Raw genomic sequence first — 23,739 nt, forward strand, 5'->3', positions numbered from 1 at the left:
GAAACTGTGGCCCACCTAAGTTCCAGGAAACTCAAGCTTTCCCTGGAATTCTTTCTTGTCAAGAATCATCATGACGATGAAAAGAAGTAGGATTTGTCATCCTCAACGAAGATTAGCACCTCGGTGGCTGTGGCTGTCCACGTGGGTGAAGAACAGAAAACGACTCATTTCACATGTGGGTTGTTATTAATAGAAAGTGGAATGAGACTTTGGAGACCCTAAAAATATTCACGTGGCTGCTCTTAATGGACTGCTAATAGAGGCACTTTAGTCCTGGCCCGCAGCCAAGCCACGGGGCTGTTCTCGAAACAAAACCCCCATTGAAGAGGAGTCTGGGTAACGGGAGGTCTGGAATTTAAGGACATCTGATCTGGACGCTGAGCTGCACCCACAGGTCATGGCTTCCCTGCTATCTCGGGGATAAAGGTAGAATGTTCTGGAAGCATGTGTCCCGCCCTCCCAGGGAGACAAAGTGTTACCCAGAGAAAGGAGGCCTGAATGTGGGTGTCATGCTGAGTAGGGTCCCGTGGGGGTTATCACCCTCAGGACGGTCCCCTGGACACAGCACAGGCTCCCAGCTGTGGGGTTCCCATTGTCCCACCGGATCTATGTACCAACGGTCCCTCTCATCATACGAGCCGATGACGGGTCCAGGTGTCCTGGTGGCCTGTCTGTGGCCAGCCCTTGCCAACGTTTGCAGCTCATGGACCGAAACCATCCCGGTGTCCCTTAGGGTTTCCTTTATAAGGCCCGGCCTCCAGTGAGATGCCTTTGGGCATGACAGGGGGTGGATCTCTGGCAGCTCTCCCTGCTGGAAAAGGTCACATCACTCCCTCACCAGGGGACACTGCCAAATGTTCACTGCTTTTTTTTCTGAGTTGTTCAATGTCATCTGGTCCAAACCAGAAAACTATAGGCTGCCATATATTGACCGGTGAGCGCATGTCCTCATGTGTGTGCGTGTAAGTGCGTGTGGGAACACATGTGTGCACCCATTAGTGTGCATGTATCCATGTGTGTTCATGCTTGTTCATGCGTGCATATGTGTCAGTGTGCATGTGTGCATGTGTGTTCATGTGTGCAAGTATATTTGTGTGTGTGTGTGTGTGTGTGTGTATTTGGGGAAGAGGGGAGGTGTGTTCCAGGGATAGAACTCAAAACCTCACCGTTGTGAGCCATGCATTTCTCCCCTCCACCTCTCCACCCCCTGAACAGGGCCACATCCCTGCCTCCAGTGGGCATCTCTGAAACAAATTCAGGGTCCAGGAGCTGGCACAGAGGCCTGGCGACCACTCTGTGCCCGTGGGAGCCCTGTTTCCATCCCCAGCACTGCCTGGTCCCCAAGCACTGCGTGGAGAGTACTCCCCCCTCTGTGAACCAAGTGACTGACAGAAGCCCACACGCTCCTGTTTCAGCACTTGACAGTAACGACCACCAGGACAGGGGCCAGCACAGGACAGGTGAGTGGCCCGCACTGGTGGCGGGTAAGCCCCGTGGAAGAGCCGCGTCTTCCAGGCCGACTGCTCTGAGCTCTGAAGTTCTGTGCTGCTCTGAGTCATGTAGGCGACACGAGGCCACCAGACAGACACTGGGGGGCCGAGGGCCCCAGAGCAGTGATGGGTATTTCCAGGCTGTGCCAGAAATAACCGAGAGCTCAAAACCACAACAAACCCACCAGGCAGCCCAGACTTATTTGAAAAGGTTTGCGAGCGAGCTGCCTGGACTCCAACCTTGAGCCAGCCATCTCTCCCTGATCCCTGACCCTCCCCAGCTGCCCCGTTGGCTCGGCCGGCTGGACAGCTAGCTACGCAAGGCTTGGTGCGAGCCAGGCTGGCCTCCGCCCTGCTATTTTAAGGGAAGCTTCCCCGGTCTCTGAAAAACAATTGCTGCACACAAACAAATTTTCACGGCCTCATAGCAACAGAGCAGCGAGAGCTTCGCCGGGGAGGTCGGGGCTGGGGGGTGGGCGGGTGGAGGCCGGGCTCCGGGCGACGGTTTCAAAGTCCTAAATCAGCAGCATCAGACACTGAAGTCTCGTTCCCTCCTTCCATGGCCCAGCCCTTTTCTCTCTCTCTCTCCTTTTTTAAAAAATTATTATTATTTATTTTGGGCTGGAGCAATAGCACAGAGGGTGGGGCGTTTGCCTTACATGAGGCCAGACCCGGCTGACCTGGGTTCGGTTCCTCTGCCCCTCTTAGAGAGCCCGACAAGCTACCGAGAGTATCTCACCCGCACGGCAGAGCCTGGCAAGCTCCCCATGACGTATTCGATATGCCAAACACAGTAACAACAAGTCTCACAATGGAGACGTTACTGGACCTGCTCAAGCAAATCGAGAAACAATGGGAGGACAGTGCTACAGAGCATTATTTATTTTAAATAATGTAGGAGTACTGCTATTTGTTCAGCCATTGATTAAGCTGATTGAATTGCCAGCCCTTTTCTCAACCTGGAAATCTGATTGCAACTCTTCTTATTTTGAACCTCTAGAGGCCTCTCCAGATACTGGGGTCTCCCCACGGCTGCAGGTCTGATGGACCCTGCTCAGACCTGGCGTGCCTGGGGCAGCTGGGAATTCAAACTGGGCTCAGCCACGTGCAAGGCAAGTGCCTCCACCCTTGGGCTCTCACTCTGGCTCTCAGATGTCTGTCTTAATAATATCCCTCCATTGACAAATAAAAGCAATCAGCACGCATTCCCTGGAATAACTCAGATTTATATATTTTTAGTGTCAAATAAAAATGTTAGCATCAACATATGATTCTTCCCCGTGCTCCTTTTGGCGGGGGGAGGGGGGGGCTAGCCTGACACATGTGTCCACGCCCACCTTTGCAGAACTAGCTGAGAGAAGAGCAAATACACGAGGAGCCAGGCTGTGACCCTCCCATGCACACTTGCAGCTTCAACATTCCCCAGGAACAATTTCACCAGGTGGAGACAATTTCCTGGTGGGGGAGGGAGTTCAGAGGACCACTGTGTTCTGGGCCCTTCCTGCCCTATGAGGCTCTTTCCGGTTCCTGGGTGGCTCAGCATCCTCTCTGATGAGGCCAACGTCACAAGCATCCACCCAGAGCAAGAGCTGAGTTCATTCCCGACTGAGACGAGCACTGGGACAGGGAGCCAAGGGAAAGTCAGAGGTTAGCGAAGGGAAGAACAGTGAGTGGGGGGCCCAGCCAGTACCCCAGACCCTAGGGAACTCCCAGAATAGCTACTGGCACCCAGCAGCCTCAAGCGCCTGGGTTTGCACCCTCCAGGGGTGAAAGATTCAGGCACCAGCTTTAGCGCCCGATGCGTACTGTCCCAGGGTCAAGATGCCCTAGGACGGGGTATGAGCCCTCTCATATCCCATGGGCCCGTGTGACTTCCCATCTGCTCCCAATGTGGCACGCAGGCGTGCCCTGTAAATAGTGTTTGCTTGCGGGACACCCCCCATGGCTACACCTACTGTTTTCTGTTTGTTTTGGGGGGGGGTGTCACACCCAGCAGTGCTCGGGGCTTACTCCTAATCCTGCACTTAGGACTCACTCCTGGCGGGGTGGAGGACCCTATGGGATGCTGGGGACCGAACTTGAGTTGGCCACGTGCAAGGCAAGCGCCCTCCCCGCTGTGCTACGGGCCAGGCCCTGCTTCCCTACTTCTGCAGGAAGACCAGGCCAGTGGTCCGGAGTGCAAAGCCTGAGCTCCCCGCACTGCACACTCCCTTTCCTCCAGCAGGAGCTCCAAGTGTGCGGCCAGGGGCCAGGGTGGAGGAAGAGAGGCCTCACGGAAAAAGGAAGTGGGGGTGCAGCAAGGGAGGACCTAGGTAGAGAGCCCAGGCAGGCCACCAGCCGCATGCACCCTGGGCAACGCACGCCGCCTGTGCCCTGCCTGCCACGCTGGTCACACCAGTCCCATGGGTTTCGGGGGGAGCTTCGGAGAGTTGGCAGTGAAAGCCTCCAAGGCTAGGTTTGTCCTTAGCAACCCCCTCTCTGAGCTGTCCCCAACCCCGTGAATAAGAGGTTCAAGTATACCCTCTCTCATGCCTGCTCATGGCAGGGCTAGAGCCAACAGGTGCAAGGCCCCAACACACAAGCGGGGTCTGTTGATGCCGTAGGCTGTGTGATGGCATGGGCGCTCTGGTAAATGCGGCCACCAGAGCGAGCCTGGAATCCTTCATGCTATGTGGAAGGGGCCGGAAGCAAGAGGCTCCGCATCTGGTTCCCACTGCAGGAAAGGCCTGGGTTAAGCCAATGCATGGAAATTGGATGCAGGCTGGGAGCACTGGTGGATGGAGCAGAAAAGAGCAGTGAGTGGTGCAGAACAGGGAGGAGCTTGCTTTGGGCGGTGCAACGAAACTAGACAAGAGGGAGGGCTGGCAGGTCACTGGGAGTTATCCCAAAGTGTTCTCTTCGAAAGGGTCTTCCTGAATGCTCTATGAACTTCACTTCAATTTAAAATAAGGGTACCAGGAAGGTTTGCTTTTGCCCCAATTTCTCTGACTTTGCTGTAAACATTAATCCGCTAGTGGTTTCAGGACAAATCTTTAACTGGCTCGGTCACCCAGCACCCACGGGTTCCTGCCAAGAGGAAATCATATTTTTGTTCTATGTCACTGGCTCAGATTCAGTGCTCAGGTCCTCGCCGGTTCGCGTCCTATCCCTGTGACTGACAGGAGGAAGGGATAGAATGTCAGTTTCAGGACTTTTCTGTGACCAGCCACCTTTACACGCACACGAACCAAGGTCACTGCCAGGTCAAACTGCATGAGATTTCCGCCTGACCCTGTGCTCTCATTTTATTTTGTAAAACTGACGTTCTCTTCTTCTTTTCTCTTTTTCTCTTTTTGGGTTTTGGGGTCACACCCGGCAGTCTTCAAGGCCTATTCCTGGTTCTGCACTCGGGGATCACTCCTAGTGGTGTGCAAGGAACCATATGGGATGCCCGAGATCGAACCCAGGTTGGCTGCTCGCAACGCTAACGCCCAACCTCCTGTACTATTGTTCCTGCTTCACTCTATTTTCTTATGAACATACATTTGGGGTTTTCCTTCCTACGTGTCCCAGCGTTCCGCCTCTCATTCCATCCCTGCCCAGAGACCACCACTGAGCCCAATTTCTCAAGCTTCCTTCCGAAGTCATAGAGATGTAGAAACGTAGTGACCTCTGCTTGGCCGAACGCTCAGTGTGAACGGCCCGTTAAATGGGCTTGCCTGCTGTCCCCGTTGCCAAGTTTTTGGCTCTGGTGTGAAGAGGCCTGATGGCCCGGGTCTTTCTGCCCAAGGGACACAGCGAGTGAAATGTAAACAACAAATGAAAAAAATCAGCCATGCACGTTCCATCCTGCAGAAGCTCTCATGCCCAGTAGCCTCAGCCATTGCCTTACAAAGCAAGATCTTCCCTTCCTTGCTGACAACAGAGGTCCCAGAGGCTTCCTGTTCCAAAGCTTTATTGCTCTGAGATCCCTATGACTGTCACCAAGATATTTCAGTTTGAAAAACCCGAGTCTGGAGGTCTCTCTTTACAAGATACCTTAGCTGTTCTGCAGGGGATCTCTGGTTACAGTCTAAATGCTCCCCATGAAACTCTCCAATTTCACACTGGAAACGGGGAGAAATATTCCATGACTCTTCTTCAAAGGAGAAAAAAAAAGTGATTCCTTCAAATAGACACATGCCCCCTAATTAAATACAGGGAAGCTTTTAAACAAGGTGAAAAAATAAGGCGAGTTACACACATCCAATGTGCTTTTTTCACCCATGCCCCTACCTGCGTGATAGTGCAAAACCACGAATAACCTTCACACCGACCATTGACACCACTCACCTGGGCCTGGGCTGAGCTTATTCCCCCCCCCCGCCCCCAGGCTACCTCATCACCCCTGGATGGACAGTTGCATTCTCACGCGGTGCTCAGTGCTAGTCTAAGGTGCCCCCTCAGCCCTAGCCAGGAAGTAGCTCTTCATCTACTTAGAGAAATATTCAGAGAACCAATGGGAAGATTGTATAGCTCGGATAAGATAATCTGGGTTTGATCCACGGCACTGCATGAACTGCCCCTCCCGGCCCCTGAGTACTGCTGGGTTGGGCTTGGAGGGCTCTGAGCACCTCTGCGGTGGGTCTGGAGCCCCCCAGAGCAGCACTGGGTGGGCCTGGTGGTTCCGACACTCACAGGGCTGAAACAGGCCCTGATACCAAACCACCAGCCTTGTTGTTGAGCATCTCTGAGGGTGGTCCCAGGTCCCTTTGAGCGTCACTTGAGAGGTCCCTCCTCCCCATCCCACCAACCCTCAAAATCAGGACTAAGACTAAAGCATCAAAAGAGAAGTGCATAGCACACTTTTGGCCAGGACAAAAGTGAACTTCCCTGTTGCCAAGGGGCCTCCGCAAATCTAAGGACTTTTGGTCTCATGACTAACATGCCAGAGTCAATGATTTTTGAAAAGAGTCAATGATTTTTTAAAAGAAAACACAAGAAGTAAATGTCAGGGGAAGAAGCTATGCAGGACAATTCATGTACACAGTGCAGGAGAGCAATGCCCTGCAGGGAGGGCGTAGCCAATTCCAGAAAGACAACCTCTCAGAGATGGGCTTTAGGCAACCTTGGTTTTCTTTCTACTTTTCATTCAGTTTTTTTTTTCTTTTTTGGGTCACACTCTGTGATGCTCAGGGGTTGCTCCTGGCTCTGCACTCCGGAATTACTCCTGATGGTGCTTGGGGCACTATATTGGATGCTGGGAATTGAACCCCAGTTGGCCGTGTGCAAGGCAAATGCCCTACCCACTGTGCTATCGCTCTGGCCCTCAGTTTTATATAGCTGTGCAGTGAAGACTGATGCGCACTTTAAGAAGCACAGATTACAATGAGCCCTACTTAGAGACAGTGAGGAAGGGCCCCAAATCCCTTCTGGGGCGACACTTTCTGGCTCAATGAGCTGAACCTTGCAGAAGAGACGAAGATGACAACGTTGGAATGAGTGAATTCTCTTGACAATGGACATGGACATCAGAATGATTAAAAGGCCATGGTGGATGCACCACTCCCATCTTTTCGCTGTCGTAACAAATGCATCATAGTGATTCATTGTAAACACTGTGTAATGATGAATTTGGCTGGTGCCAGAAATGGCAGGTGCTCAGAGAGAGGTTCAGCGGACCCTGGGGTGGCACCCCATCTGGTTCTGATGATACTCATCAAGGTCCTCATCTTATATCATTACCTGTACCCACAAAGGTCTCTCTAACTCTGGTCACTGATTCCAAATCACCGATTCTGTCCCTCACAACCGCTGTGACTACCTTAATCTTTCTAGAACATTATGTCCATTGGGTCATCCTGTGGGTTTAAAACTATCCTTGAGAGTGCCATACCCCAAACTCCTCAGGAAATCCCTAGATTTCTCCCTCTATCTTCCTAACTTCACTTCTCAGGACTCAGACAATGAAAGAAGCCTCTCCCCTCTTTCACACACACTACCTCAGGCGGGTTTGTCTTCCCCTGCCAAAGCTCTGGGGATAATACACAAGGTGACTCCTGAGAGCAGCTGTTTCCCCTCTGCTGGGCCAGACAGGGGACCCCTTGCCCAGAACCCCTGTCCAAGACTATGAGGAAGAAACTGACGCCATGACAGGCTGCAGCTAACATTAAGTTTTGACTAGGCCTAAGTTTCTGTTTCCCAAAAACCGAACTTGCAATTTCTGGTAAACTTTCAGTTGAGTAACCTGCCCAAAGATCTGCTAGATCATCTGACTGGTCATGAGGGGTCACTATGTCCATTTTCTGGAACAACCACAAACTGACTGTTACCAAATATTGACGAGTCGCTGACCACTGTCGCTTGATCACTGTTATCGTAGCACTTTCTCAACCTTGAAACCTACATAAACCGCTGTGACTTGGAGTCAGGGTCCTTGTCAAGACTCCACTGTGTTGGATGAGACTTGCACCCTAGCTCGAGCTAGCAATAAAGTTTCTTTGCTTTTGCATTATCGCGTGTGGACTTGGTCTCTTCATGACTGGGATCTGAAATTTGGACACAACAAGGCAATATGGTGAGGATGAAGGACGCGGATCCTAGACAAGGGGTGACTATTTTTTGTGGGGAGGCACACCTGGCATTGCTGAAAAGCCACTCCTGGGAGTGCCAGCCTGTAGTTCCTACTGCAAATTGGACCCAGGATTTCTGTCTGCAAAGCATGTACTCTGGTGCAAAGTCCTCTCCCCAGTATTCTTCCATACTTTTGGATTCTGAATATCTCTAACTAGGTCTTATAACTTCCTTAATAAATATGGTCAACTCTAAGTGCTTAATTTTTGGTGACTCTCTTACGAACTTCACTTATGTGAATTCACATAACAACCCATTGACAAAGGAAATGTTTCCCAACATACAGGCAAAGAAACTGAGGCACAGAGCGATTGGGTTCTCAAGACTGCACAGCAGGGACCAATATTACTGAGTAGTTCTCTGCCATCCTTTCCTGCAGAAGAATGCGTCTAAGGAGGGGGAGGCCTAGCTATAAATCATATCACTACAAGTCAAAGCTCCCCACTCTGGGCCATAAGTATCCCTGTATTCTTGTCTTCGTGGGTTTTTATCTTGGTGAAAGATGTTAAATGAACAGAGAAAGGTGGTTTTCATAAAGAGGGGAGCAAAATTTAAAAAAAAAATGCTTATCCCAAAATTCAGAAATCAATAGGCAAAAAAAAAGTTATCGCTTTGCTACTGCTTCATGATACTGTTTTGTAAGTTATTATTTCATGTAGCACTTTTATTTTGAAAGTCCACACCTGGCATTACTCCCAGCTCAATTCTTGGGGGACCATGTGGTTTCTGGGATCAAGCGTAGGCCTTGGCATGGAAAGCCTGTTGAGTGACCCACCCCTGGTCCTTTATAGCAGTTTCTTCTCTTGCCTCTCGGCATCCTACAGGGTTGGAACAGGCGGACTCCCTGATGCAGAGACACAGGATGAAAAGGTACAGCCTGAAGGAAGTGGCAGAGCCCAGGCCAGCTTAGGCCATCCAGACTCCAGGTCAGACCACCCCCCTCCTCCAAGTGTGAGGGTCTCAGCAGGCAAATCCCACTCAAGCTGCACAGAGAGCTTTGGCAGAAGATGTGAAAATCAAGGAAAAGTCTCTTTGCAACATTAAGAGCCATCATCCACAGATAAAAATGTAAAATAATTGGATGCTTCCTCCCCCAACCCCCTTTGAAAGCCAAGCATGCGGCTCTTATCTGAAATGATTAACGTCCTGTCCAAGCAGAGTGGTCCCCAGGCACCCGAGCTGATCCCAAGCAGCTGTAATAAATGAGCGTGCCCGGGCGCCATGGAGGAGGAAGGTGGGTGGGGATGCGTTTGTGTGGGGGGTGTTCATGTTCACTGCGTCAATCTGCCATACCCACACACGGTCCAGACCCCTGTGAAAGGGACAGGGGGACTGTGAACAGCAGCCTCCAAGTTTCTTCATTCTAGGTCATCACAAAGAACACCCCTTAACTCCTAGGGGGTCAAATTCCTCCATCATTAACCAACGCACAAAAGATGGAGGAGAAGTTAGCACAAAAGAGGGTATGCAATCTCCCGGCAGAGCACACGTGGCTCCCGAACATGACTGTGTGCTTTTACTTCACTGTTTGTTTTTTTTGTTTTGTTTTGTTTTGTTTTTTTTTCTCTTTTTTTCTGTGTGTGTATGTGTTTTGCGGGTCACACCCAGTGGTGCTCAGGGATTAATCCTGGCTCTGCACTCAAGAATCACTCCTAGTGGGCTTGGGAACCATATGAGTACCAGGGATCAAACCCGGGTTGGCCATATGCAAAGCAAGAGCACTACCCACTATACTATTGCTCCAGCCCCTATGTACTTTTAAAATTTGATGCGACTAGTCATGATAACCATTACTTAAGAAAATAGCTTTCTACTTCCAAAATATAAGCAACTATTTGTGTGTGTGTGTGTGTATAAACCACAGTCCAACAATGCTCGGGGATTACTCCTTGCTCCATGCTCAGGGATCACTATTGGCTATGCTCGGGGGACCATAGGTAGTGCTGGGATTTGGACTGGCTGTGTACAAGGCAAACACACCTACCCTCGGAGCTATCTCTCCAGTCCCGGGAGAGTTTTATTTTTTATTTATTTTTTATGTAGGAGTACTGCTATTTATTCAGCCACCGATTAGCCGATTGAATTGGGCATGAACTCCACCTTACTTTTTTTTTTTATAGTTTTATTTATATATTTATTTTCGTCTTATATTATTGAATCACCGTGGGAAAAGTTGCTAAGCTTTCAGGTTTAAGTCTCGGTCATACAATGATCAAACACCTTTCCCTTCACCAGTACTCACATTTCACCACCAAGAACCCCAATATACCCCCCCTCCCATCCCACTCAATGCCTGTGAGGCAGATGAGGGCCTCAGTTTCCCCACCTGCTGAGGAAGACAGCTGAACCGAGGGGGCAGCTACAGACATGTCTTGCCTCTCCCAGTACGTGGTTTAGCTCACTGGAGCCCAGGAAGGATCTGCCGCAAGCCTGGTGGCCCAGTCAGCACTCAGGGGGATCTACTGAATGGGATTCACATGAGGAAATGGGGCGACTGACCGCACTGCACCTCCAGGGGATGCTGATGTGAAGGGCTATGGATGCAGGCTGGCTGGGGGCTGGTCCCCACCCTTGCTTCTAGTGTCACTTTAAGGAGAGGTGCTGCTGAGCTGGGGGAGAAGGTGGCTGGGATAGAGAAAGGATCACTAAGTGAAAGATGGTTGGAGGGATCAGTCGGGATGAGATATGTGTGCTGAAAGGACCAAACGTGGTAGCCTCTCAGTATCTGTTTTGCAAACCATAATGCTCAAAAGTAGAGAGAGAGTTTGGGGTTAAATTGTCTGCCATGGAGGCAGGGGGAGGGTTGGAAAGGGGAGAGATACTGGGGACATTGGTGGTGGAAAAATACACAAAAGCTCAATGACCTCACAATCGGGTATCTTAGTCTTCCGGGGCCTCAGTTTCCCCACCTGCTGAGGAAGACGGTTTGGAAATATGGGGGAAATTTTTTTGCCATGGAGGCAGGGAGAGGGTTGGAAAGGGAGGAGATACTGGGGACACTGGTGGTTAAAAAGTGCACTGGTGGAGGGATGGGTGTTAGATCATTTATGACTGAAACTCAAACATGAACACTTGTAACTGTATCTCACAGTGATTCAATATAAATAAAATATAAAAAAAAATTTAAAGTAGAGGTGCTGCCAGCAGGGGTCACAGGAACGGACGTCTCTGCCCCCCCCACCCCCGCTCTTATTTTAGACTTCCCTTGTCCTTACCCGGAGGCATCTGAGGGTCTGTGTTTACTGTCCCCCTCCTGCTCAGAGGACGCTGGGGCCACTCCCTGATCTCTGGTGTCAGGTATATGGATCAGAACTTTTCTGCAAACCACCGATCAATGTATAAAGTGCCGGAAGCTCTCCATGGGAACAAAGGTGATTTCAGGGTAATAAGCGATAAGATTTATTTAAATCTAGATCACCATGGCCGCCCAGGGGATGGGAACTGCTCCTTTTCACATAGAGATAGAGACACCCCGCCGCCCCCCCCCCCCCACCACTAAATGCTCTCACCTCCAAAACTAAAGATAGGGATTGCTGGGACTGGAGAGATAGTATGTTAAATAAGGCACTTGCCTTGCATGCAGCCAATTCAGATTTAATCCCCAGCACCCCAGTGGAGTTCCCCAAGCCTGCCAGGAATGATCCCTGATGAGGGTTGGAGGGATCGTTCGGGATGGGAGATACCTGCTGAAAGTAGATAAAGGACCAAATGTGATAGCCTCTTAGTATCTGTATTGCAAACCCTAATGCCCCAAAGTAGAGAGAGAGTATGGGGGAAATTGTCTGCCACGGAGGCAGGTAGAAGGGTGAAACAGGACAGGGGGATATTGGGGACATTGGTGGTGGAAAATGTGCACTGGTGGAAGGATGGGTGTTCGATCATTGTATGACTGAAACTCAAACATGAAAGCTTTGTAACTGTACCTCACGGTGATTCAATTAAAAATAAAATAAAAAAGAAATGATTCCCCAAGTGCAGAGCCAGGAGTCAGCTCTGAACGCTGTCAGGTGTGACCCACAAACAAAAACAACAAAATGGAGCTAGAGATGGCTCTCTCATCTAAAGTGGGTCGTCCCTGCTCCCCCATGTAGAGAGTATGGGGGGGAAATTGTCTGCCATGAAGGCAGGGGAAGGGTTGGAAAGGAGGGAGGTACTGGGGACATTGGTGTTGGAAAAATACACAAAGAACCCAATGACCTCATGATCATATATCTTATTCTGCCGGAACCGTGAGCACACGTGGGGGACCTCAGTTTCCCCACCTGCTGAGGAAGACGGCTGGAAATATGAACCCAGAGGCACTGCATGTGGGAGGGGTGGGCTCAATCCTCAGCACTGCATGGCCCTCTGAGCACGGCCGGGGGTGAACCCTGTGCTGGACACAGACCCAGGAATAGCCCCTGAGCACCACTGAGTGTGGGACCCCACCCCCTGTCCCCCACACACAGTGCTTTGGTGTCCAGCGCTGGGCCTGAAACTCAAGCGATGCTTCTCACAGCCTGGATTGAGCAAAGTTTTCCCCACACCCGCACCCTCCCAGTGATGGTCAGGAATCAGGGTGGTTAGGACAGGTGCCTGCTGAGCACCCCAGGAGGGAGAAAGGAACGCGGGGTAAGGGGGGCAGGAATGGGGGGAGGCGCACTTACTGCCAGGGCAGGCGGCTTCTTTGGGTCCAGAAGACATGGGTTGCGCGCAGAGCTGGCAGAGACAGTCTCTCCCGTTGAACGTGACCCGGTCCCCAGGGGGGAAGGGGCGCCTGCAGACAGAAAGACAGGGGCCCACATTGTTATTCCTGCCCCTTTGTGCTGTACCTCGGGGTGGACTCCTCCCCGGCTTCCTGCCCTGTAGAGCCAATTCATTCCCTGGAGGAGCAAGGGCAGAAATGCCTGAAATCTGAGTTTGAACCCAGCCAGCCAGCCTGCTGGAGACAAATGGAGCAAAAATAAAAAAAAAAGCCTCACTTGGAGAGGGGGAGAGCACTCAACCCGGAGCAGCCAGGAGGTTTGCTACCCTCATCACCTCTGCCTGTGAGTGGGGGCAAGTTCCCCTTCGCCTCACCTCACACGGCCAAAGTTTCCACCTTCCCGTTGGAAAAGGCTCTGCGAGGAACATTTAAAATGCCATGAATTCCTGTCCCAGTGTAGGGACGGGGTCACAGGTTAAGCCTGAACTCACTGGGACCCTGAGGCACTGATTCTCAAGCCAAGCTGGACTTTGGCCCAGACCTCTGCCAGGGGAAATTGAACGTCTGGGAGCCTGGAGACCTAGGTCCTTCCAAGTCCGGGGAGGACTTTTCCAAAGGGCCATGCCTGTCCCAGGAGACCCTCCTCAAGGACAGCATATTTTGCAGACCGATTGCCTTTTGTGCAAGCATGATGTGCCTCCTCTCCATCCAGGTAGAGGGTCATTCAAATAACTTCATCCAGACACACAGCGCTCAGAGACTCCCAAATGAATCTCAAAATGGATTAGCACCCGACAGAGATGTCTCTGGACCCCAGCCATTTACAATTTTAGAATTCCATGATACTCATAATATTCACGATATGACATTCCCTCATGATATTCATATTAAGCAATAGAAAATAAATAATTCAGCATCTGCCCCTGGCAGGCAGGCTTGAATGGTGGTGGGAAAATTCAAAATAATGGTGGTGGGAAGGTGTAATGGTGGTGGGTTGGGTGTTGAAATATTGAATGTAATCAATTAATGTGAACAACCTTATAAAAATAGCACTGTCCTCTGTAGCACTGTTCTCCCGTTGTTCATTGATTTGCTCGAGCGGGCACAGTAATGTCTCCATTGTGAGACTTCTTGTTACTGTTTTTTTTTTTGCCTTTTGGGTCACACCTGGCGATGCACAGGGCTTACTCCTGGCTCTGCACTCAGGAACTACTCCTGGCGGTGCTCAGGGGACCATATGGGATGCTGGGAATCGAACCTAGGTCGGTCGCATGCAAGGCAAACGCCCTGCCCACTGTGCTATCACTCCAGCCTCTTGTTACTGTTTTTGGCATACCAAATACGCCACGGGTAGCTTGATACTCTTGGTAGCTTGTGGGGCTCTCTGAGAGGGACTGAGGAATTGAACCTGGGTTGGCCGTGTGCAAGGCAAATGCCCTACCCACTGTGCTATCGCTCCAGCCGTATGATGAAAAAAAAAAAAAGACACAGCGCTTTCTGCGTCTGCTCATGTGCATCTGACCAGCCTGTCAATCATCTTCACCAGCCTGAGTCCTCAGACTCGGTCAATGAGAAAGTGTCAAGGGCACCAGTGCCACAGCCCTGCCAGTCTCAGTCAGAAGCAATGACCCCCGAGCAAATTCAAGTGTCCTGGCAGGCGTTTCCCCACCTCCTCTCCCTGCCCCCCGCCCGGCTACCATCCTCCTCATAGGTAGTCCCTGGGCTGCCCATCTGGGCGAGATGAACTGTGTGGGCCTTCCACAGGAAGACAACCTGCATCTGGGCAGGTCTGACCTGTGCTGGGCACCCACCGGCCAGGAGAGATGGAAACGCTCACAGCTTGTAGAAGCGTGGCCTCTTCTGGTTCTGGGCTAGGTCCGGAGCACTGAAGCATGAGTCTGGAATGGTCATGGAGGAAGGGCAGGAAGGGCAGGCCCTGGGCAGCTGTGTGCGGTGTCCACTGACTCAGAGATGCTCTGTCTTAGCAGCCCACTCTGACCGAGCCTGCTTTCTCTGGGAGCTCCTCGGGGATTTCAGGGCAGAACCTGAGAGCCGGCGCCCCTCTGACGAGCAGGAGCCTGACCAGCCTCCCCAAGGCCTGGCCCCGCTTCTGAACCAGGCTCTGATTTTTTTTTTTTTTTTTTTGCTTTGTGGGTCACACCCGGTGATGCACAGGGGTTACTCCTGGATCACACACTCAGGAATTACTTCTGGTAGTGCTCAGGGGACCACATGGGGATGCTGGGAATTGAACCCGGGTGGACCGGGTGCAAGGCAAATGCCCTACCTGTTGTGCTATCGCTCCAGCCCAGCCCAGGCTTTGATTTTCAGACGCAAATCCCCGCTGAATCCAAGAGAGGCTAAATTGGACTCCGGTTCTCAACATGGCCAGGACTGCTTTCGTGGGGGTAGGGTGGGATCACACCTGGTAGTGCCTGGGGGTGCCTCTGGGCTGTTCCTGGGGGACTATATGGTGCGGGGAATCAAACTCACCTGCAAGGCAAGTGAGCAAGCCCCTATGTTGTTTCTCGGGTCCAGGGGCCAGAGAGCTACTAAACTTTGCATTTTGTTGTTTTCTCAATGAGGCTTACTTCCCCATTCCAGTGTCCTCAGCCCTCATTTCTCCTGGGTACAGAAAGAGGACCAGAGTCACAGCACCTGCACTCAAATCTTCACGGCAGGTCCCACATGTGGTCTGGGGCAGTTCCTTCCACTCGAGACTCAGAGCCCCTGATAGGGTGGTATTCACTCCTGACTCAGAGGCGTCATTTAAATCACGAGGAACGACATTTGTAAGCTCTTAAGAGGTCTCCAGTTTGGGCGCAGCAGCTACCAGTACATGCATACATGCATGTCTCCATGCACACACCTACACATATGTGCAAAGCTGTGGGCCTGGTCCATGCATGGACGCCCACACACATACTCAGCAGCAGTAGCAGTTTCCTCCTGCGTGGTACCAGCAAGGACATGGCAGCTGCTAATGAAGGTCGGTGCATGCTACCAACTTTAACAACAAGGACCTGTCAGGGCCGGATCAGGGTGGATCTGGGTCTGAGCTTCCAGGCTGGCTGAGTCACATCAGGCTCAGGAACCCTCGAGATGTCTCTACCTCAGCATAAGACGCCAAGGTGGGGAGATCGGGAAGGGTTGGCGGGACCCTCCCCAAGGGAAGCCGGAGACCCTGCGGGGTGGGTGGGAGTCACTCCTGCCCTATCCACAGCCTCATCCTCATGGTCTCACATCAGCCTAAGAAGCAGGTGGAGGGGCTGGGGAGATTGCACAGCGGGGAGGGCGTTTGCCTTGTATGTGGCCGACCCAGGTTCAATTCCCATCATCGATTCCCAGCATCCCATATAGTCCCTCGAGCACTGCCAGGGGTAATTTCTGAGTGCAGAGCCAGGAGTATCCCCTGAGCATTGCTGGGTGTGTCCCAAAAAAGAAAAAAAAAAAGAAGAAGCAAGCGGAGAGTTCTGCTCCCCTAAAATCCTGCCTCAAAAGGTGAGGAAATGGTACAAGGAGATGCTGCTCCGGGTTAAAAATGGAAAACTTTTTGGCTCATTAATCTACAGATTTTAAATTATGGTTCAAATGTAATTGAGGAATGGGCCAATAGCTATAAAAAGCTTTTATATTTAATTCTGAATATTTCATCTAAATCATTAATAGCTGTGAGCATGATCTTCACCATGATATAACATTAAATGATCTTCCTTTTGGAACTTATCTCTCTCTGACCTAGAAATGTGGAATGCTGGAGGGGGCAGAGAGACAGTATAGGAGCCAACGTTCTTGCCAAATCCCTGGCATACAGTGCCCCGAACTCTATGAGGACTAACTTCTGAGCACAGAGCCAGGAGCAGCCTCTGAACACTGCCAGGTGTGCCCTGCCTCTCCAGAAAAGAAAACTCTGGGAAACCAAAGCCAACATCTTCCCTGCTTTGTAGTTTTTTGCCTTTGGGTGGGTGGGGGGGTCTATGTTCTTTCTTTTGTTCTTTTTGGATTTCGGGCCACACCCCGTGTGGTGCTCAGGGATCACCCCTAGTGGTGTGTGGGGACCATATGGGATGCTGGGGATCGAACCCTGGATTGCTACATACAAGGCAAGTGCCCTGACCTGCTGTACTATCGCGCCAGCTCCTGCCCTTTGTGTTTCAATAAAGGCAACGGTGGATGGAGCCCGTGGCCAGCAGCAGCACGTCAGAGGCGCAGGGCCACCCCAGGAGAAGCAGGGGACCCTTGCAGGGAGCCTCGGCAGGCAGGAGCCAGCCTCACCCTGGCTCTGTTCCCTGCAGCATTCACCAGACCCAGGAAGCAGCGCCCGCTGCCTTCTCCTGCTTAGACCCTTTGAACCAAGCTTGCTGGGACCGTGTGGAAGGGACCTTGGGAGATGACAGATCAGATTGCAAATATTTTTTTAGACTTCAGGGATCAGAGGACGTCAGACACAGTCACTCAGCGCTGCCTCTGCTGCCAAGGCAACAAGGAAACAAAAGGGCGTGGCTGGGTTCTGCCAAGACTTTTGCTACAAAAACAGACCTGGAGTGGAATTTGGCCCCTAGGGTATGGCTTGCCCACTTTGCTCTAGAGTAAGGTAAGATAAAGGTAAAGGCCCTCCCGTTGTTCATCGATTTGCTCGAGCGGGCCCAGTAACGTCTCCATTGGAGACTTTGTTGTTACTGTGTTTGGCATATCAAATACATCACGGGTGGCTTGCCAGGCTCTGTCGTGTGGGCGAGATACTCTCGGCAGCTTGCCGGGCTCTCCGAGAGGGGCGGAGGAATCGAACTTCGGTCGGCCATGTTGGCTGCGTGCAAGGCAAAGGCCCTACCGCTGTGCTATCGCTCCAGCCCTTGCTTACTCTAGAGTAAAAGCAACTTTTTGGTTTGGGGGGGGGGGGGTTTGTTTGTTTGTTCGTTCATTTGGTGGGGCCACACCTGCTCAGGACTTACTCCTGGTTTTGTGGTCAGGAATTACTCCAGGCAGTACTTGGGGGCCATACGGAATGCTGGGAATTGAACTGGGGTTGGCAATGTGGAAGGCCTTACCTGCTGTACTATCGCTCCAGCTCCTAAATTGGACTATTTTAACACTCACCTGTACACACACACACACACACACACACACACACACACACAGTATTTTAATTCAAAGTCAGCTTTCTATTTCTGAATAAACAATACCATTTTTTCAATACCATTTTCTCCAGAGCGATAGCATTGAGGGTAGGGTGTTTGCCTTGCACGCGACCGTCCTAGGTTTGATTCCTCTGCCCCTCTTGGAGAGCCTGGCAAGCTACCAAGAGTATTCCGCCCGCACCACAAAGCCTGGCAAGCTGCCCGTGATGTATTCGGTATGCCAAAACCAGTAACAACAACTCTCACAATGGAGACAATTACTGTTGCCTGCTCGAGCAAATCGATGAACAACGGGAGGACAGTGCTACAGACAGTGCTTTTTTCTCTCAATGTTCTCATTGCTCAAAATATTTTCATATCTAGGCCCGGAAGACAGCTCAAAGGGCGAGCAGGGACGCTGTGTGTGCTGGGAACTGGGGTTGGTTCCTAGCACTGCCAGCAGTGACCCCTAGGCCCCACTTTGGAGAAACCTCCCAGCATAGCTGGGTGTAACGCTAAGACAAAACAAAGTCCAAATGTTTGAAGATCCGGAGTTGCTTTCGGGCTTTTTTTAATCTTTTTGGGTCACACCCGGCAAAGCACAGGGGTTACTCCTGGCTCTGCACTCAGAAATCACTCCTGGCGGTGCTCAGGGGACCATATGGGATGCTGGGAATCGAACCTGGGTCGGCTACGTGCAAGGAAAACGCCCTAACCGCTGTGCTATCGCTCCAGCCCCGGGGCTGGGGGTTTTAAGCCTTGAAAACCCTCCCATTTGTTGAGCAGAGATCACCACGCCTCAACTCACCTCCTTTCTAATGAGCACTGGTCAGCAGTGGAGAGTGTAGGAGCCCCCGATGCACCGAGTAAGACTATTTCCAGAGGAAGAGCAACTCGGGACAGAAGGCGCACCCCCCACCCCCACCCTACCCCGCCTTGCCGCACACATGGGCAGCAGAGCCTCCCATTCCCTCGGAGAGAAAAGCCCCCCAGCCCGACTTACTTGCAGATGGTGCAGGCAAAGCAGTTGGGGTGATAGGTCTTGCCCAGGGCCGTCACCACCTCCCCTTCCACGAACTCGCCGCAGCCGTGGCAGCGGGTCCCGTACATCCTCTGGTAGTCCAGGGTGCAGAGGTACTCCCCGTTCTTGATGAAGAAGCCCCCCTGGGCCAGGTCACAGCCGCACACTGCGGGAGGCAAGATCACATCTGGTTAGCATCTGGGCCGTTCAGCCGCCGGCTGGCTCCGTGTCTGTGAGCTCGGAGGGGACAGGGGGAAGGGGAAGGGAGGGGATTGGTACAAAGAGCTGTTTATTGTGGAGCTGAGCACGCTCCTGCCTCCACCCCTCCGTTTCTCCACCCTTTGGGGAGCTATGCAAGATCTCATATGAGTGAAATCCACGGGCTGGCTCACGGCCGGCTGGGCCGCGGCTGAGATCTGGAGATAAGCCGCCTTCGATGGAGAGGCATCCTGGGTGTGTGCTGTCTCTGGGATGAAGCAGCGCTGCCCAGGAAAGGTATACCCTCCCTGCTGGTCCACACACCTGCCCGGCGGGGGTCCAGACTCTTGCTGGGCTGAGGCCAACATCTCCACTCTACCCGGAGCAGCTGACTCGACCAAAGTCTATTTTTTTTTTTCACAATGCAAATACTCTTCCACCTTGAACGATCCCGACGTGTAATTTTCTCTTTGTCAGTCAAGAGGACAAGCCCATGATTTACATATTACGAAGAGAAAAAAATGAACAGGCCAAGAAGGAAAGGTGAACCTGATGTGCAGGGCATTTTCGTGGCCCAGAGGAATGCTTTGTGAGGGTCTTCATGGGGGGCAAGGGGGATCTTTCAAAACGGCAGCTGTTGGATTGTGGTGATGGCACCTCCAAGTGGGTATGGGATGCCAGGGGCTTGGGCCTGCTCCACGTGTCCAGACAAGACCAGAGAAGGGCAACGCTCCTTGTCCAAAAACCAAGTTTAAAGCTGTTCCCGAGAGGAAATGTTTTTCCACTGCCAAATGGGTGGGAGTCAGCAGTTAGAATCTCCAGCCTTAACTTCTGGCTTCCCAAGGCCCAGTGACTACTAAACAATGAAGGGCCTAATGGCAGAGAAGCCCAACCACCAAATCATCTCCGAAAAACCTTATTTGTGGTGTGTGTGTGTGTGTGTGTGTGTGTCTGTGTGTGTGTGTGTGTGTCTGTGTGTGTATGTGGGGGGGGGTGGTGGAGATGGGAGTCATCTCAGCAGGCTGAGTGTAGGCTTTCCATGAAGAGGCCTGGGTTCGATCCTTGGCACCTCATAGTCCCCAAGCATTGTCACAGCAATTCCCTGAGCACTGCTAGGTGTGACCCCAAATCCACACACACAAATTTACTTTGGGGGCTGGGGTAGTAACTTCATGGTAAAATGCATGAAACCTGGCTTCCACCCCCAAGCACTGTAAAGCAAGTAAAATTAAATTTTTATGGACTGATAATTGGTTTTTAATATTCTGGAGTTTCATAGATTTTATCCTGACACCTCTATGTCTATAATGGTCACGACCAAACTTCCAGTGCCACCCCTGCTGAAAAGAAAAGACCCTTTTATTCATTCCTCTCATCCCCTTGCTCTGAAAATCATCATTTTCTTTCTTTATAAATAATCTTTCTTCCTTAATTTTTTATTGCTAGAATGAAAGCCTTATAATTTTAGATATTTACTTAATCTCCAATTAATACCAAATATTTTGCATTTTTCCTCTGACCAAAGATCTCCCAGATATTGAACAATGGCTAGGTATCAAATCTTAAACAATGCAAGTATTAAACAATGGCATCAGTTAAGCAATGACAACTAAGAAATAGGTATCACATCTTTTTTTTTTTTTTAAATCGGGGTTAGTATCTACAATGAAAGACTCACGGGGTATATTTCTAGAACCATCTTCCTTAATTTCTTAAATTTGGGGGTTACCCCTGGTGGTGCTCAGGGGCTATTCTTGGCTCGGTGCTCAGGAGTGAGCCTGGTGGAGCTCGGGGGACCCTACATCGTGCCAGGATCAAACTGGGGTGAGCCGCACACAAGGCCAATCAATGCCTTCAGCCCGGGGCTCTCTCCAGCTCTGACCAACATCGTGTTCACTGAATCGGTCGGTTCTATCGCTCACTCCCAGTCCCCTTATTTCAGTCATTCGTATGCCAGAGTGGAGCAAACCCCTCATCCCTTGATTCCGTCCCCTGGCTGGGGACTTTATCAAGATGACACAAGTGGATTCTGTTGGCGGGGCACCCCGCCCATCCTCGGGGAGCAGACTTGACTCATGGCAGATGACGACAGATAACCAAGGAGACAGAGACCCCATAAACAAGCATTCTGTGCCGAGTCCTTGGCTTTGTTTAGATCAACACAGGCACAGCCGTGACCTTCTGTGCCACGGACTATCCAGAAACCCAAGATGCTGGCCAGCGGCCACCACGCCTGCAAAGGGCCCCCCTAAAAATACCACAGTGGTCACATGACCTGAATGCCAGCACGGGCACCACCTGCTACCTCCCAAACCTGCCAGCACCCCCACTGTGCTCACACCTGCTTCCTCCTGACCCCACGGGTCCAGGGGCCTCAGGGCTGGGCCAGCTCCTCCCCTGCGGTAAATGCAGTCCAGGCGGCTGACCACGGGAGGGGGCAGTTCCTTCGTATTTTCTAAGGATGATTCTATTTTTTTTTTCTTCCTGTGAGCTGTCAATGCACTCCAGAGGCAAGACCTTCCACATGCCCTTCGGAATCTTTGATTTCAGGCACCTGTGACTGTGTGGTCACTGCTGTGAAGGTAACCTTAGAATGAATTTGAATCCAGCCCCCAAGTTGATGGGTTGGTGCCTCCCTGCTCTGCTCAGGGGTCTGGGCAAATGTCACACCATCCTTCTAGACGTGGGTGCCTTTCAGAACCACGGGAGGTGACACACTCACCACACTCACATATCTGGCCCAGCAGGGAGGCCCTTGGTTTGTTCCTTTAGTCACCTAGGGTAGGTTCAAAACTGTTGCCTGTCTTTCTAAAGAGATTCGAGACCAGACAAGTAATCAATAGCATCGATCAACAGTTACAACTAACAGGCCTATCCACGATCTAGCATTAAGTGAAAAGTGGATAGTGCTGCAAAGCCAAGCTTTTTTTTTTTTCCCTTTTTGGGTCACAGCCAGCAATGCTCAGGGGTTACTCCTGGCTTTACACTCAGGAATTACTCCTGGTAATTCCTGGAATGCTCAGGGGACCATATGGGATGCCGGGTATCGAACCTGGGTCAGTCGTGTGCAAGGCAAACACCCTACCCACTGTGCTATCCCTCCGGCTCCAAAGCCAAGCTTTTGAATCACGCCATTTCTGAGGACTCTGTATGTGCTATGGACAAGGAAAAGTGAATCGGCACCAACACAGGCTTGTTAAGAATGGGCTAACTCCATATCTAGAGAATTATTAACTTATCCCCACATATTAGGTGTCAGTTTACTTGAAGGTCTACTTAAGTATGGTAAAATCCAAATAACCAAAACAAAAAAAAATATGACCCTCTTGACTTTGGTTTGGTGGCAAGAATTGGACCCAAAGCCTTAACTACACGAGGCCAACGCTCTCTAACTGAAGCTCAGTTCTGCCCCTCAGCCATTTCCAAGTGTCCAGCAGGTAACAATGGCACATTCACACTGCTGTGTGACCATCCTCCAATCCATTCCCCAGAATGTATTTTTTTTGTTTGTTTGCTTGTTTTGCTTTTTTTGGGGGGGTCAGATCCAGCGATGCACAGGGGTTACTCCTGGCTCAGGAATTACTCTTGGCGGTGCTCGGGTGACTCTATGGGATGCTGGGAATTGAACTCAGGTTGGCTGTATGAAAGGCAAACGCCCTACCAGCTGTGCTATCGCTCCAGCCCCCCAGAATGTTTATGGTCTTGCCAAACTGAATCTCTCTTCCATCCACAGCTCCCGTCCTCCTCCCAGCCTCTGAATGAGGCCGTTTCTCTCTTATTGGTAGGCCCTCAACTGCTCTGAGAAAGCTCATCCAAGTAGCCACTCACTTTAATAACAAGATGTTAACAAAAGCTGTCTGAAACCTGAACACAGGTGAGGGAGAGAACTAGCCTCTTCCCAGGTCATCCAAGGCATCCACTGCACATACCTGTGTGGAGATGAGTGATTGACAATAAGTATTTTCCTAGGGTGAAAGGCCCAAACTGTGAAAACAATGGTAACTTGTAGACTTTACCCAGTAGCAACGCAGATGTTCTCTGTTGAGCGTGATCATCCTGTTGGATTGTTAATCAGATTTGTATTTAGCCCTGGTCTCTTATTCCAACGTTCTTTCTTGAATGAATGCCTTTGTAATATTCCAGTCCTTTACTTCTTCTTTGAACCAGCTTTACATCCTGCAGGCTCTCATTAAGGAGTTGAATCAATCTTTGATACAGGGTCATTCTATATTGGTGTGAGAGCCCTGTATTTCAATTTTTGAAAATCACACATTGACAAAGAGTTTCTTCTTTCTAACCCAAAATATCTGTGGGTGAACATCTAAAATTGTGAACAAGCTTTGATCTGTTTCACATGAACAGATTAGCAAGTACTTTTAGCCAGTGGCACAAAGCAAAACGTTCACATTCAAATGATCACAAAAGAATCTCAATTTGTGAGGTCAAACTTCAATAAGAAATATCTAGATTTTTAGATTTTTAACTCTGGTTCGCCATTTGTCTCAGCTCTGGTTGAAAGTTAACATAGGCCCAGACAAAGGACAGATTAGATTCCTTTCATTAAGTAAAAAAAAAAAAAGAAAAGAAAGAAAGAAAAGCTGCTCTGAATAAGATTAATTGCTTTCGATGGTAAATTAT

The 23,739-nt window shown here is 50.7% G+C and overlaps 1 protein-coding gene across 3 annotated transcripts in view; it reads right to left on the bottom strand.

Annotated features, from left to right (window-relative positions):
* The window catches only part of ABLIM1 (actin binding LIM protein 1), a 318,451-nt gene that overhangs the window by 109,397 nt on the left and 185,315 nt on the right, over window positions 1-23,739 (bottom strand). For all 3 annotated transcript variants that reach the window (XM_056120595.1, XM_056120594.1, XM_056120593.1), the window contains exons 3-4: window positions 18,886-19,069; window positions 12,728-12,837 (exon numbers count right to left, since the gene is read on the bottom strand). In XM_056120595.1, the coding sequence (XP_055976570.1) occupies window positions 12,728-12,837; window positions 18,886-18,992 (217 nt within the window). In that variant the 5' untranslated portion in view covers window positions 18,993-19,069. The remainder of the gene's footprint in view (window positions 1-12,727; window positions 12,838-18,885; window positions 19,070-23,739) is intronic.

The sequence above is a fragment of the Sorex fumeus genome, unplaced genomic scaffold, assembly GCF_029834395.1.
Source record: "Sorex fumeus unplaced genomic scaffold, SorFum_2.1 ptg000043l, whole genome shotgun sequence".
NCBI classification, from domain to species: domain Eukaryota; kingdom Metazoa; phylum Chordata; class Mammalia; order Eulipotyphla; family Soricidae; genus Sorex; species Sorex fumeus.